This window comes from Rhamphochromis sp. 'chilingali' (assembly GCF_963969265.1).
Source record: "Rhamphochromis sp. 'chilingali' genome assembly, chromosome: 10".
Classification (NCBI taxonomy): domain Eukaryota; kingdom Metazoa; phylum Chordata; class Actinopteri; order Cichliformes; family Cichlidae; genus Rhamphochromis; species Rhamphochromis sp. 'chilingali'.
The window spans coordinates 35,442,406-35,454,919 of record NC_137937.1 but is presented as its reverse complement, the minus strand read 5'-3'; the positions used below and the strand labels follow the sequence as shown (position 1 = coordinate 35,454,919).

The 12,514-nt window shown below is 40.7% G+C and overlaps 1 protein-coding gene across 2 annotated transcripts in view; it reads left to right on the top strand.

Annotated features, from left to right (window-relative positions):
- Positions 1 to 12,514, top strand: part of fras1 (Fraser extracellular matrix complex subunit 1) — a 306,003-nt gene that overhangs the window by 191,975 nt on the left and 101,514 nt on the right. For both annotated transcript variants that reach the window (XM_080893736.1, XM_080893735.1), the window contains exons 21-27: positions 203 to 349; positions 1,615 to 1,761; positions 3,826 to 3,966; positions 4,483 to 4,623; positions 4,836 to 4,976; positions 8,631 to 8,916; positions 11,799 to 11,883. In XM_080893736.1, the coding sequence (XP_080749862.1) occupies positions 203 to 349; positions 1,615 to 1,761; positions 3,826 to 3,966; positions 4,483 to 4,623; positions 4,836 to 4,976; positions 8,631 to 8,916; positions 11,799 to 11,883 (1,088 nt within the window). The remainder of the gene's footprint in view (positions 1 to 202; positions 350 to 1,614; positions 1,762 to 3,825; positions 3,967 to 4,482; positions 4,624 to 4,835; positions 4,977 to 8,630; positions 8,917 to 11,798; positions 11,884 to 12,514) is intronic.

Below are 12,514 nucleotides of genomic sequence, written 5' to 3'. Positions count from 1 at the left end.
AGTTGGCCAGTATTTTTCACAACGTAATAAAATGGCTCATTTTAAATATTTGATATGTTTTCAATGTTAAACCACGAGTAAAATCTCAAATCATTGCATTCTGTTCTTATTTACATTTAACACGGTCTGCCAGCTTTTTGGGAACTTAGGTTATATTTCTATGTCACTGCATGTCCATAAAAGGTGACGTTTTTTTCCCCAGAATGCCATCCATCATGCGAGGCCTGCAGTGGGGCTGGGCCGCTCTCTTGTACTTCCTGCCCTGCCAACAGTGTTCTCTTGCCATCTGGACTCTGTGCCCCCAAATGTCCCCTTGGATACTATAACAATGGCCAAAGGATCTGCCAGGGTTAGTGAAAACACACACACACACACACACACACACACACACACACACACACACACACACACACACACACAAGCTTACTGTGAATGTTAAAAATATGCCTTTGCTATGTTACTATTTTGGTTTGTTAAGGTCCTTTCCTGTTAGCTGCACTCTATGTTTGCACTGAGAAGACTGTCTGCATATATAACTGCTAAGGAGTGTCTAATTAAATCATAGACTTTTACTTACCATTACAAATTTACAAACTTCTTGGACACATCAGGCAATATTAATGGTGAGATTATTTAATTAAAATGCCCCAAAAAACACCAAAACCACAAACACAGCCAAACAAGTCTAGTTCAGAGACTCCGGTTAGTGAAGGTGAAGCTTAGCAGACACCTACAGGCTACAGACAAGGGCCACACACTGATTTTCAGCTCCAACACAAGCAACAATGTTGGATGTGTTATTAAAAATAATAATCCTGGTACGGTTGTTATAAAGAAGGATACTATCCACAGAGACCCGTAAAAATGTGTTTCTGCTGGAAACTTTTTAACGTGGAAGTTGATGGGTATTAGCTTACTGCTACTTTTTAGTTTGGCACAACTCGTAAAACAGAGCGAAATGCAGCACGCACGCACAGAAAACCAAAAAGCCAACTTGTTGTTTGCGTGAAACAAGTTCATCTACAAGTCAGGCAGATAAAATTGAACGAATTGCCTGAATTGAATTCCAGACAGAGTGGGCAGAGGGCGAAAACAGGCACAAACAAAAAGGACCATTCATGGCACAAAAGTTTAGTGAAAGTTCACAAAGACGGTGTGTCAGAAAATGAATGGTGAGTCAGTGGAATATACGCTGAAAGTAATGAGTGAAGCAGAGAAGCCGGTGGGAAAGTGATGTAGGTAGTCATGAAAACAGGCCATCAACACCGAAAGAATGCTAAGACGATATTTTTACATTTTACAGACAGATCCCAGACTCAATGAACAAGTAAGTGCAGTTAGTTGGTGTTTTAATTACTCAGTACTCCTTCAGTTCTGTTTGTGTTGTGAGGGCCTCTTTAAGCTGCGAGAGGTGGGGTACATCCTGGTCAGACTGCCTCCTTATTACAGACACACAAGGTCAATTTAGAATCACTTATTAACCTCACATGCATGTGTTTAGGAGGAATTTTGGCAATCGATGCATCCGACACAGCCACATTCAGGCAGTTTATGGTGTTGGCTGGTGTTTCACATTTTCCTCACTAGTCCGTCAACCTTTTCTGTTCTCTGCAGCATGTGACAGCCAGTGCCTGACGTGCGAGACGCCCGGGGTTTGTACGTCCTGCCGTGACCCGGCCAAGGTGCTGCTGTTCGGAGAATGCCAGTACGACAGCTGCGCCCATCAGTACTACCTCAACACCACGACCCGCACCTGCAGAGGTACGCTGCCAAGTCGCCTGACAACCTCACACAAAATGCACTGGTGCAGTGAGGCAAGGGGGATTAATAATGAGGATATGCAGTGCACCCTTTATGATATTCATAAATTGCTCTTCATCCATATTGCATGTAGTGTACTGTGCTACATTGAGTTTATAGGTTCCATCAATCAAGTAATAAACTGTAGAACCAGGTATGCAAATGCTACACATTGTGTGTGCATTTTAACTCAGTATTACATCTTCCTGTGCACAGAGACATTGATGCATGAGCCTCAGGGGATCCCGGGCCTGAGTGAATAGTGATCCCTTTTTTCCCCACTGTTTATATATTTAAATACCCACTAATCAGCCTTGCTTGCATTTTTTCAGGCTGGAACTCAATAATAAGACACGTGAAAATGTGTTTTTTATCCGTTTTCCTTTTTCCGGATCAAAGAATAATGACTGCATAAGATTTAATTTCAGCCCATGACTGTTGTTACGCTGATGTACCATATGCTTTAATTCACAGTAAGTTATTTCACATAAAGCGGAAATCACCCTTTATCACTGATTCAGTCCAGTGCAGTAAGGGTTTTCCAGGTATCGGGGGCCCAAAGGAACCGGTCCCAGAGGCTGAACCAACACTGCACATGTCTGTTATGGGATTAGAAGCTAAGCTAGCTGCTCCGGGCTAAATAAACATTTTGATTCCCTCTGAGCCAGCGAGCAGCGCCTCCCACTTAGACAGGTGGTTTTTAGCCATCCAGCTCATGATGGTGTTTACCCCCCTGGTTAATCCACTGAACCTTAGATGCACCCAGAGAGTTAAAAGCACCACGGCTATCAGCTCTCTCAAAAACCAAAACAGCTTCGAGAAACTTTGGGAGCTTTCATTTCACAGCCTCGGGGGAGCTTTCAAAGTTCTCAGAGAGAGTCTCTTACAAACCCTTAAGCACTACCAAAACCTACATTTGTTTGGCTTTATCAGTGATCTTTGTCCACTGAGAAATCCCTCATTTACATCTCAGATCCCACCGTTTGCCTCCCACTATCACCTAAAAACAAAGGTAGATGCTGAAGACAGACTAAGAGATGAACTAGTTTTCATGGTGGCTGTTAAACAAAATGACGAAATTATATATATTATATATATATATATATTGCCATAATATAAACAAAAAAATCAAAGATTGACCCCAAGGAAAACTTGCATGAGGAAATTAGAATATTAATTAACTTAGCATCACAGCAGGAGGTCCAAACATCCATCTCAGCTGCATGCTGTATATTTAAGGAAGGACGCTGCCACCATGTTATTAGCCATAGGTTTGTAAAGCATACTGGATCACTGTGTTGTTTTATTGAAGACTGAGGTGATTTGTGGATGAAAGGCTGGAGTTCTCAGCAGACTATCAATTACTAGAACCAAAACGGAAGAAAAACGTTTTGGACCAAGCACAAAGCCGTGCTATTACTCAGATCGTTTCGTTTAAAGTGATCTGAAAGACACCAACACCACAAAGATGGTGCCAGGTCCACTTCACTGATTCACATGAACGGCACTAATGCCCAGACACCAGTCGCCTCGCTGACATGTGTCCCTTTTTCAGAGTTCAGCTTGATGTGTTCAGAAGTTTTCTGGGCTACAGTTATGGCTAATTTGTATATTTGATATGTTTTAAGAAAATGTAGCATTTCACTGTATGTGTAGTTGCTCTACAAACTGTATATCCTGCTTAGTTTCATCTTCAGGTTTAATACAAATGTAGAAGGTCATACAAGCATGAAGAGTCCCAACTGTGCTTCATTTTCGTGCCTGTATTAATTGTGCACAGGACAAACAACAGATGTGCAGGTGATGAGAGAGAAAGAAGCACAAATGGCTTTAAAATCAATCCTATAGAGAAAAAAAGTTGATTAATCTCTTTTGGTCTCTCGCCCTCCCTCTCTTCTGTTCTGTTCTCACTATTTGCTCTCACCTCTAAAATCCCCTCACTTCTAATCCCAATGTCCCAACACACACACGCACGTACACCTCCTCCTCTCACTCCTTTTCTGCTACCGTCCATCCTGTTTGCAGAGTGTGACTGGAGCTGCAATGCCTGTAAAGGCCCCCTGAGGACTGACTGCCTGCAATGCATGGAGGCCTACGTGTTGCAGGAGGGAGTGTGCACACAGGGGTGCTCCTTTGGCTCCTATCGGGATGGAGACAGATGCCTCGGTCAGTCCAACAAAAAGCAGATAAATTGACCCACTTCACATGCAGTCGGTGCTATTGTAGCTGCACAAAGAGCTTCCTCTGGGCTTTTACACTGTTGTTTGTACATTTGTGTCCATTTGAAGTTGTTTTTCCTAATTGATTGCTAACGCAGCCAATCTTAATAAAGCAGATAATCAGCAGCAGCTGAACTAAAAGGTTCCTTAAAAGAGCTTTTATATGTAGAAGTTGTATGAACTGGCCAAATCAACTGCATGGACTGGTGTATAGCACTTTTCTACTCTCAGCAAGCCTCATTCACTCAGTCACACACATTCATACAAGCCTAAGCAAACTGATTAATGCATGTGTGCATTAATCAGTCTGTAATACAGCTTCTGTGTGACTCCATGTTACTTTTTTCACCGGTGCTAGTGGCCAAAAAACACATTAAGAAAATATCTGGTGATAAAATAAATAATGTCTTTAACTCAGTTACTATATCACTGTTTTTTTCAAATGTTTTGCTCTCTGTGGCAGGCTGTGATGATCACTGTTTGGACTGTCGAGGTCCTGGACAGTGCCAGGAATGCCAGCCTCCCTACGCCACGCTGCACGGCCAGTGTGTGCTCGAATGTGGCAGGAACTACTTCCTGGATGCATCTTCCAAAGCTTGCAAATGTAAGAATATACATCTTCTTTTTATTCTATTTCTATATGTAGTGATAGACTTTTAAAGACTGTTTCTATGAAGATCAGAGTATTAATTTAGTTTGAAAAATAAATTTATAATAGACATTTAAAACATTTAACGTTGAAGACTTGTGTAAAAACAAAAAGAAGCATTTTTCTAATTTGAATAATATTTGAATAATTTGGATCTTTTCCTTCAGCTTGCTCGTCCGACTGCGTGCTCTGCGACGGGAACGGACTCTGCAGAGCTTGTCGTAATCAGACCTACCTCATGGAAGGATACTGCACTCCTGACTGTGGACATGGATACTATGCAGACCAGAAGACCAGGACCTGTCACGGTGATAACATGATGCCTATATTGGTTTTAAAACTGCAAACAGTTATCATTACATAGCAGAAAAGTCCTTTAATTTATTGATAGAAAGCTCCCAGACTTCAAATCTGTTAATTCTGATAAGAAGAATTGCATAAATACAGTTTAAAGACCAACAGTAGGTGAATTCTGCAGCCAAACTGGGAGGCTTGGGTTAGGTCCAGGTCACTCTCTCTCTCTCAGCTGGGAGGTTTCTATACTGAGCACAGCATCATGTATCAAGCACTGTACCAGTGGGAGCTTTTTTCTTATATGCAAATAAACTAAAGATGCCCACATAAATAATGCAAATGACCACAAGATATTACATAAAAGCAAATTTACATTGCTAACAGAAAAAGTGTGTGATGCTGTGGAGGAGGTTAAGCTGCAAAATGTTAATGTCCCTCCAAAAATAAAGCTTATACAGTAAAACGTGTTGTCAGTTTGAAGTTGCACAGCAACAAATGTCATGATAAAGTTTCACCAGCAGCTCGTACTTTTGTGTCGCAGTGGTGCTTTTATTGTGACACACTCGACTCAGTGAGCAGTTTTGTCATTGGCAGTCCTCAGTCACTTTGTGCAGCTCAATGCTGAACTGTGGTCAGATCACCGACACATCGGTGTGATGTGTTTCAAATTTGGCAAGCCAGACTAGCTCAAATATACCCCAACCTTAGCCCTGATTGCGACCGTTGTCATCAAACACCTGCCTCTCTAATACATATGTTTTGGTCATGTCCATCCCTCAAACAATACTGGATTAATATTTTTCTGACTTTATCAAAGATCATCCAGCTAACCCTCCAACCTGTGCCCTTAACTGCTTTGTTTGGGGTTCTTCCTGATACAGTTGTCTTGCCGACGCCCCAAGCGGATCTGGTAGCATTTCTCACCTTATTGGCAAGACGCAGAATATTGTTATGTTGGAAGTCCCCTTCTCCCCCATCCTGGGAAATCTGGATCAGAGACGCTTTGCATTTTAGCAAACTCGAAAAGATTAAATTCACTCTGCGTGGGTCTATGGCCAAATTTTTTAAGACCTGGCAACCCTTTTTTGACCATGTTCAGACTTTGCGGTCTCGCAACACTCCCAATTAGCTAGCTCAGACTTTATTCTATTTTATTTTATCTTATGCTTAAGTAAGATGTTTATGTTTAAGTATATGGACTCTATTGTGCCTGCGCCTTATGATGGCATTTACTTACCTACTTTATACATATTTCTTTTCTCTTACAGATTTGACTTATCTCTACAACTAAGCTGACCACTCATTATGTTTGTGTTTTGTTTTTTTTTTGGTTTCTGTGTTTTGTTTTTTCTGTGTCTGTGTGGGGGTGTGGGCTCTGAAACTCTCCACATCTCTCTTGTACACTCAGGAACTGCTATCTTGTACTCCAGGGTTTACTATTCATATTATTAGATTCGACCCTTTCTTTTTGTACACCCACTGGTACTTCTATAATCATGAGGTGGGAGTGTATGTTTCATATTGTTTTATGTTCTTCAAAAAGAAAACGGCATTTGTTCAATTTGTCTTTTGTAAAATTGGATCCAGAAACTTTAATAAAAATATCTGAGGGAGAATGATAACAAAAAAGGAGAGAAATAAATAAATAAATAAATAAATGCAGTATTGCTCACAACAGCTATTTTGAAAAAAAAAAAAAAAAGAACAGATACAGTGATTCCAGTTGAAGATAAAGGTCATAGCAACTGTAATATAGTATTAGTAATATATCAGAACATATTAAAGGCTTCAATTGTATTTTTCACAAAGAAACTCACAACCAAGCAGACCAGTTATATATTTTCAGCAGGTAGAATTTGTGATCGCAATTAAATGTTTGGAACATAAAGACCATGTTAACATGAGTCAGGACCAAAATTTTTTATTTCCATGTCAGTTTTTCCCGTTTTTAAAATCTTTTGGGAGTTACTATGATCGGTCCATTCACAGTTAAACCAAAGAGTCTGTGGTAATATAATAGAAGACATTCTCCTGGTTTTCTTTTTTACCAGTTCATAAAAAAGTATTTAAGATTGAATAAAAAAATCTCAGTTACTTTTAGCAGAGGACCTAAATATTACAGGTGGTTGTTACTGAAAGGAAAAACCTTCCATGCATTGAAAACCAGAGGAGTGAGAACAGAAGTAAGATAAGAGATTATGCCATTGAATACGTCAGATACCGCTCGCATAAGCTTCAGTGTGCAGTAGGCAAGCTAAGCTACATAAATAGTGTTCTCTGTATGAGAGAGCTGGTGGATATATAGAAGTGCCAGCTGATGTGGACTGGCACTGAGATCAGCTGATCTGCTGAGATCCCAGCAAAACTCTTGATTTAATTTGTGTTTCTCAGTCACTGACGAACGTAAATAAACTATCAATCAGACTCTATCCAGAAGTGAAAAAGGTCTATAGAACTTCATCTTATGAAGTCAAATTTGAAAACTGATAACAAATGTAAGTCTTTGCAGGTCAAATATAAAGATACTGGAAGCTAAGACTGCTAACATCTGTCTGAAATTAGAAGGTTCCTGTTGGTGACTTTTAATTGGTCCTCCTGAATAAGACTGGGGAGGCTTTGTCTGCAGAGTTAGGATGTTAAAAGAGTTTGTACTTTAATTTTTTTCCTCTTTTATCTTAAAACAACCCACAGGCTGAAATGCCCGAGGCCTTGAGGCGCAGACTGTAGTTCTTAATGAAAAGTGACAAAGCATATTTATAATTAAGGAATATATTATCACGCACTTTCTGATAAATGCGTTTTCTTGTAAAATAATGAACATTTTTTGCCTTCAGCTAATCCACACGTTAATGAAGTAAAACGGAGAAAAAATTGCTCTTTAAAAACAAAAAATTGGCAGCCCCCCCTAAAAAAAAAAAGTTCAGGAACTATTGCTTTAAATTATAGACTTCTTCTCATTTGGAAGTATAATTACATGGCCCAGAGTTTGAGATTTAAGCACGCCTGCTGGCATCATTACGGGAGGTATAATGAGATTAGGGTGGCATCTCAAAAAGAGCTGATCTTTAAAAAGTTCCCCAACAAAGTCAGCACCAATTAGAGCCAACTTCTAAAATGCCACGCCAAGGCCGAGATGTCTCACTCGTGATATGTCTGCCATTTCTCCCACACACACTTTTTTCATTTTCAGTTTATAACCTCCTCTCAACCTCTACGCCGACCGACTACAACTCCATGCCAACAGATATTTAAAGAAGGCATTAAAATGTATTAATGAAGATAATTGGATGCTTTTTTAAACCAAATTATTATTGTACACTGGTTATTAGTCCAGTTACTTTGATGGCTTTTTTCAGTAAACCATTCACAAATGTACTTTTGATGCTGTGCATGGATTAAACTACTCAGTATTTCTATTTCTGATTATTTTACCTTCCAAGTTCCCATTCTGTTATTAAAAAATACTCGTTGACAATCCAGTTTTGCTTTAATCTTGTTTTGGAGGATCCGTGACGATGAATTTCCCCACAGGTATAAGAAAGTTTGCTATTTGTTGTGTATTTCACAAGAAGGATCTAAAATGCACTGTAAGAGAATTTACTTGTGTTCCACCAGCTTGGCTTGAATGAGGTTATTGATTTGAGTTTTTCTTTTCTTGGTCCTCTCAGTGAACGCCCACACACCTGCCCTCCATGTCAACGGGTCCCTGCTGGTTCCCTTTGATGGTTTTGCCCCGCTGCTCCCCACCCTGCTGCAGGTGAAAGACCCAGACAGTCCGTCTGAGCAGCTGATCTTTCAGCTTGTTCAGAAGCCGAGTAACGGACGGCTGGTCCTGTTCAGAGGGGAAGAAGGCGAAGAGACGGGAGGCCGAGAAATAAAGAAGGACGACACGTTCACGTGGGCAGAGCTGAGGCACGGACGGGTCCGATTCCAATACCAGAGAGACAAAGACAGGTCAGTAAGATGGACAAAACTTTTTCTGTATTTTGCCTGGAATTATTTTTCTCAGACATGAGTTTGACACAATACTTGGACGTATTCAGTCACAGAGCTACTATACTTATACTTGTTTAACAATAATTTATGAATTTTTGGGTGGCAGGCACTGCTTTGCCAAGGTGTGCAATTTTGTAACTCCATCCATGTACAGCAAAAATCTTACCTAACGTAATCTAACGGACTGCTTCTACTGTTCTGGGTGGTTTTCATGATCATTCTGATTATATCTTTACTTTGTGCCTCCGCTGTCCCAAAAGTCCCACCAAGTAATAAGGATTTATTTTGGTGGAAGAGGCATTAGACAGTGACAGGACTAAGGACTAATTCATAGTGCAAAACCAGAGATAACACACACACAGGGATTATTTAGCCGACCTCGATTAAACGACAGATCTTAGATGAAATGGTACCAAGATATTTCTTTGTCTTTGTAGTTCTTTCTGGTTTTTTCAAGCATTTTTTTATGTGCAAAAACAATTAACTCGAAATTAAAGGTAATAAGATATCTTAGCGAGCCTAACGTGACTTAACAATTTAACATCGGTTAGTAGAACCTGGATGTGTTGGCGTCATTGAGTGATGACCTCCAGATTCAGGTGGGTCTCAGCTGGGTGGACACTCCTCCACTTGCTGGCCTAGGTGGAGAACTTTGAGTACCTCAGGGTCTTATTCAAGGGTTGAGTGCAGTGGGAAATGCAGATTCTGTACTGGTCTGTTGTGGTGAAGAGAGCTGGATGTAAAGGTGAGGTTGTCTGTCTACTGGCCGATCTACATTTCACCTGTGGCTGTGAACTGTGGGTGTGACCAAAAGAATCAGATTGTGGATACGCAGCAGACATGAGCTTCCTTTGATGACCAGAATGCATCTTGGGTAAATCCAGGACTTACTGGAGGTGGTGTCTGGGAGGTCTGTGCATGTCTCCTTAGACTCCTCAGACCTTTCTGACCTGATCACTATAACTGTTAGCTTATCCCAAACTGTGGATAAAACTATCCCTTTAAGCTCATCATCTCCTTCCTTCTCATTAATGACTATCCTGACATTTAATTTTTCACTCCTTGTCAAAGTTTCCTGTTTGATTTATGCTGCTTCTTGACTCCAAAGTTCATTTCTATTAACCTGAACATGGATGTGAGATGCATTACATTTACATGTTTGGGTTAATGTGGTCATATTTGCATAATCTGCATTTCTTTCTGTTTGACCCCAGTCTGAGTGCACTCCGTGCCGGGAATCACAGAGGCTGCAGATACGTGTAGACAGCAGAAAGCAGACATTAAAGAGCGCTGACCCCTGACATCCTAAAAGGAAAACAAAGCAGCTGAAAATCAAAAGGCAATCTTATGTTAATGGGTGAGAAATGTTGCCCATTGTTCTCTGCAGCCTCCCCTCTGTCGCTGTGTTTGGGACAGATGTCCACTCACTCAGTCTGAATGGACAGAGCAGTCATATTGGTCAATCCTGACTCAGCTGGTTAGGCCTAAAATGGCAGCATGCCAGTGAATTAGCAAAATGTGATCCTCTGTACAGGTTTAAGCCATTAGATTAATGGAGACAGAAAAATGTAAAACTCCAAATGAGATTAAATCTGCCATATTTTTCAAATTATGTCAAGCAGAGGATGACGGCTGTAGACCCAGAACAGCAAGCACATGGTAACAGGTTTTAATTCCCGTAAGAGGAGATGTGTCCATCAGGAAAAAAACCCAAAAACATGTGCTGCGTTCAGATGATGGTGGGAAAAAATGGACGAATGATGAATAAAAAGATTAAATGTTGATTGCTGTTACAGACAAACTCTTTTGAGCTTTCAAAATGAGTTATTTTCATTCACGAGTGCCTTTGAAAAACATGCCATGGGTCAAGACGCTGACAAAAAATGAATTTTATTTCTTTGAGTGGTAGACTTTACTACTGATCAGAAGCCTTTCCACTTGTCTCAAGGCTGCATTTTAAAAAAAAATCTTTCTCTCATCTATAATGAAGTGAAGACATGTACCAGCAACAGCAACACTCTGCACAGAAAATGAGATTTACAACTTCAGCGACTATTTTTCAGAAATATATTCTGTTACTTTAATATAACTCCATACTTTACGTGTATCTGGGCTGTTTCTGTGGCTGTTTCACTTTAGAGCTGCAGTTTGGTGTGTTTTTACTGGCAGTAAGTCAGGGATTATTTCTCTCAACTAGCTTGAGAACATCTCAGCATCTCTGCAGGAAGAGACGTCCAGACCAAAAGCAGGAAGTAAAACCAAAACGAGATGGGTGAGCATGTGAAGACTGGCATCAAACGTGGTGCCAGTGAGGCAGGAGAAACTAGAAACACATGGACCAGAGGACCATGACGGTTAAAACTATTAGGAAAACAACCTTCAGCAGACTTTTGTCAGCAACTTTCAAAGATGCTACTGCAGTCCAAAAAGCACCTAAGCACTTGGCTTTTTCCTTTCTGTCACTAAAACAAACAACCCGCTCGGTTATTTGATCTTCAGACTCTCTGGATGTCTCCCAGCTGCAGCCCTGGGGAGTTGTGGGTAATAAGCCTTGGCTTGGAATATGGTAAGGCAGCAGTGTAGGGGGGGCACATTGATGATGATGAGTGTGTGAGCAGGTGGGCTTTTGTGTGTTTGTGATAGCTCACCTCCACTCCCACAGATAACTCACAGGTGATCAGGTCTAATGACAACACAGCATGCTACCCTCACGGGACTGAGGGTAGCATTTTTAATGCAGTTTTTAAAGCAATTTCAGAAATAAGGGATGGTGAAATTTAGTCTCCCTACTCCAAGATTTGTCTTCATTTAAGAGTTCCCCTTTCTTCGTCTTCCTGCAGGAGCGGTGAGTTCACCTTGCGTGTTGCTGATCCCCAGCTGTTTTCCCAACCGAAAACAATTCAAGTCCGAGCCGTGTCCATGCAGGTAAGAAGACATTTCCTTCAACTCTCCTTTATTTACTGAGAAATGAACTGACTTGAAAGTGCCATTAAAAAAAGCTGTATCATAAATCTGTTCTTCAGGCTACAAATCCAGATATCTAATAAAGGTTGCTGTTTCCACGTTGCAGACCAATGTAGTGACGTTACATGGGGCACATTTGTTTCTAAATTTAGTTCAGTGTGAAATGTAGAGGTTTGTTTGTTCTATCTGTCATCTTTAGTCCTTGTTGAGAAAGTTTACCGCAGAGAGAAAAGACTCCAGTTTGAGGACTGTGGAAATGTGAGGCCTGACTTTGACTGAGCAGTGAGTTTGGAGAGATTTTGTCAATATGATGGCATTAGCGATAGCAGCTGTGCAAGGTGCATTCATGAAACTCTACAGGTTTGTTGTTTGGATTAAAATTATAGCAGGATTCAAAGATTAGTGTCGTCCAATCTGTGGGCACCTGAGTGTGGGGTATTGTTTGCAGTGATGCATATATACTTCAACAGACCACCCAAAGCACCTTTTCTAAGCCACATTCATGAACCTAAATCATTTGATTTAGCTGCATGGATTAGAGTTTCTGACAGGTGGGGCGCAAGTTACCTGGCAGAAAAGTCACGGGGAACTA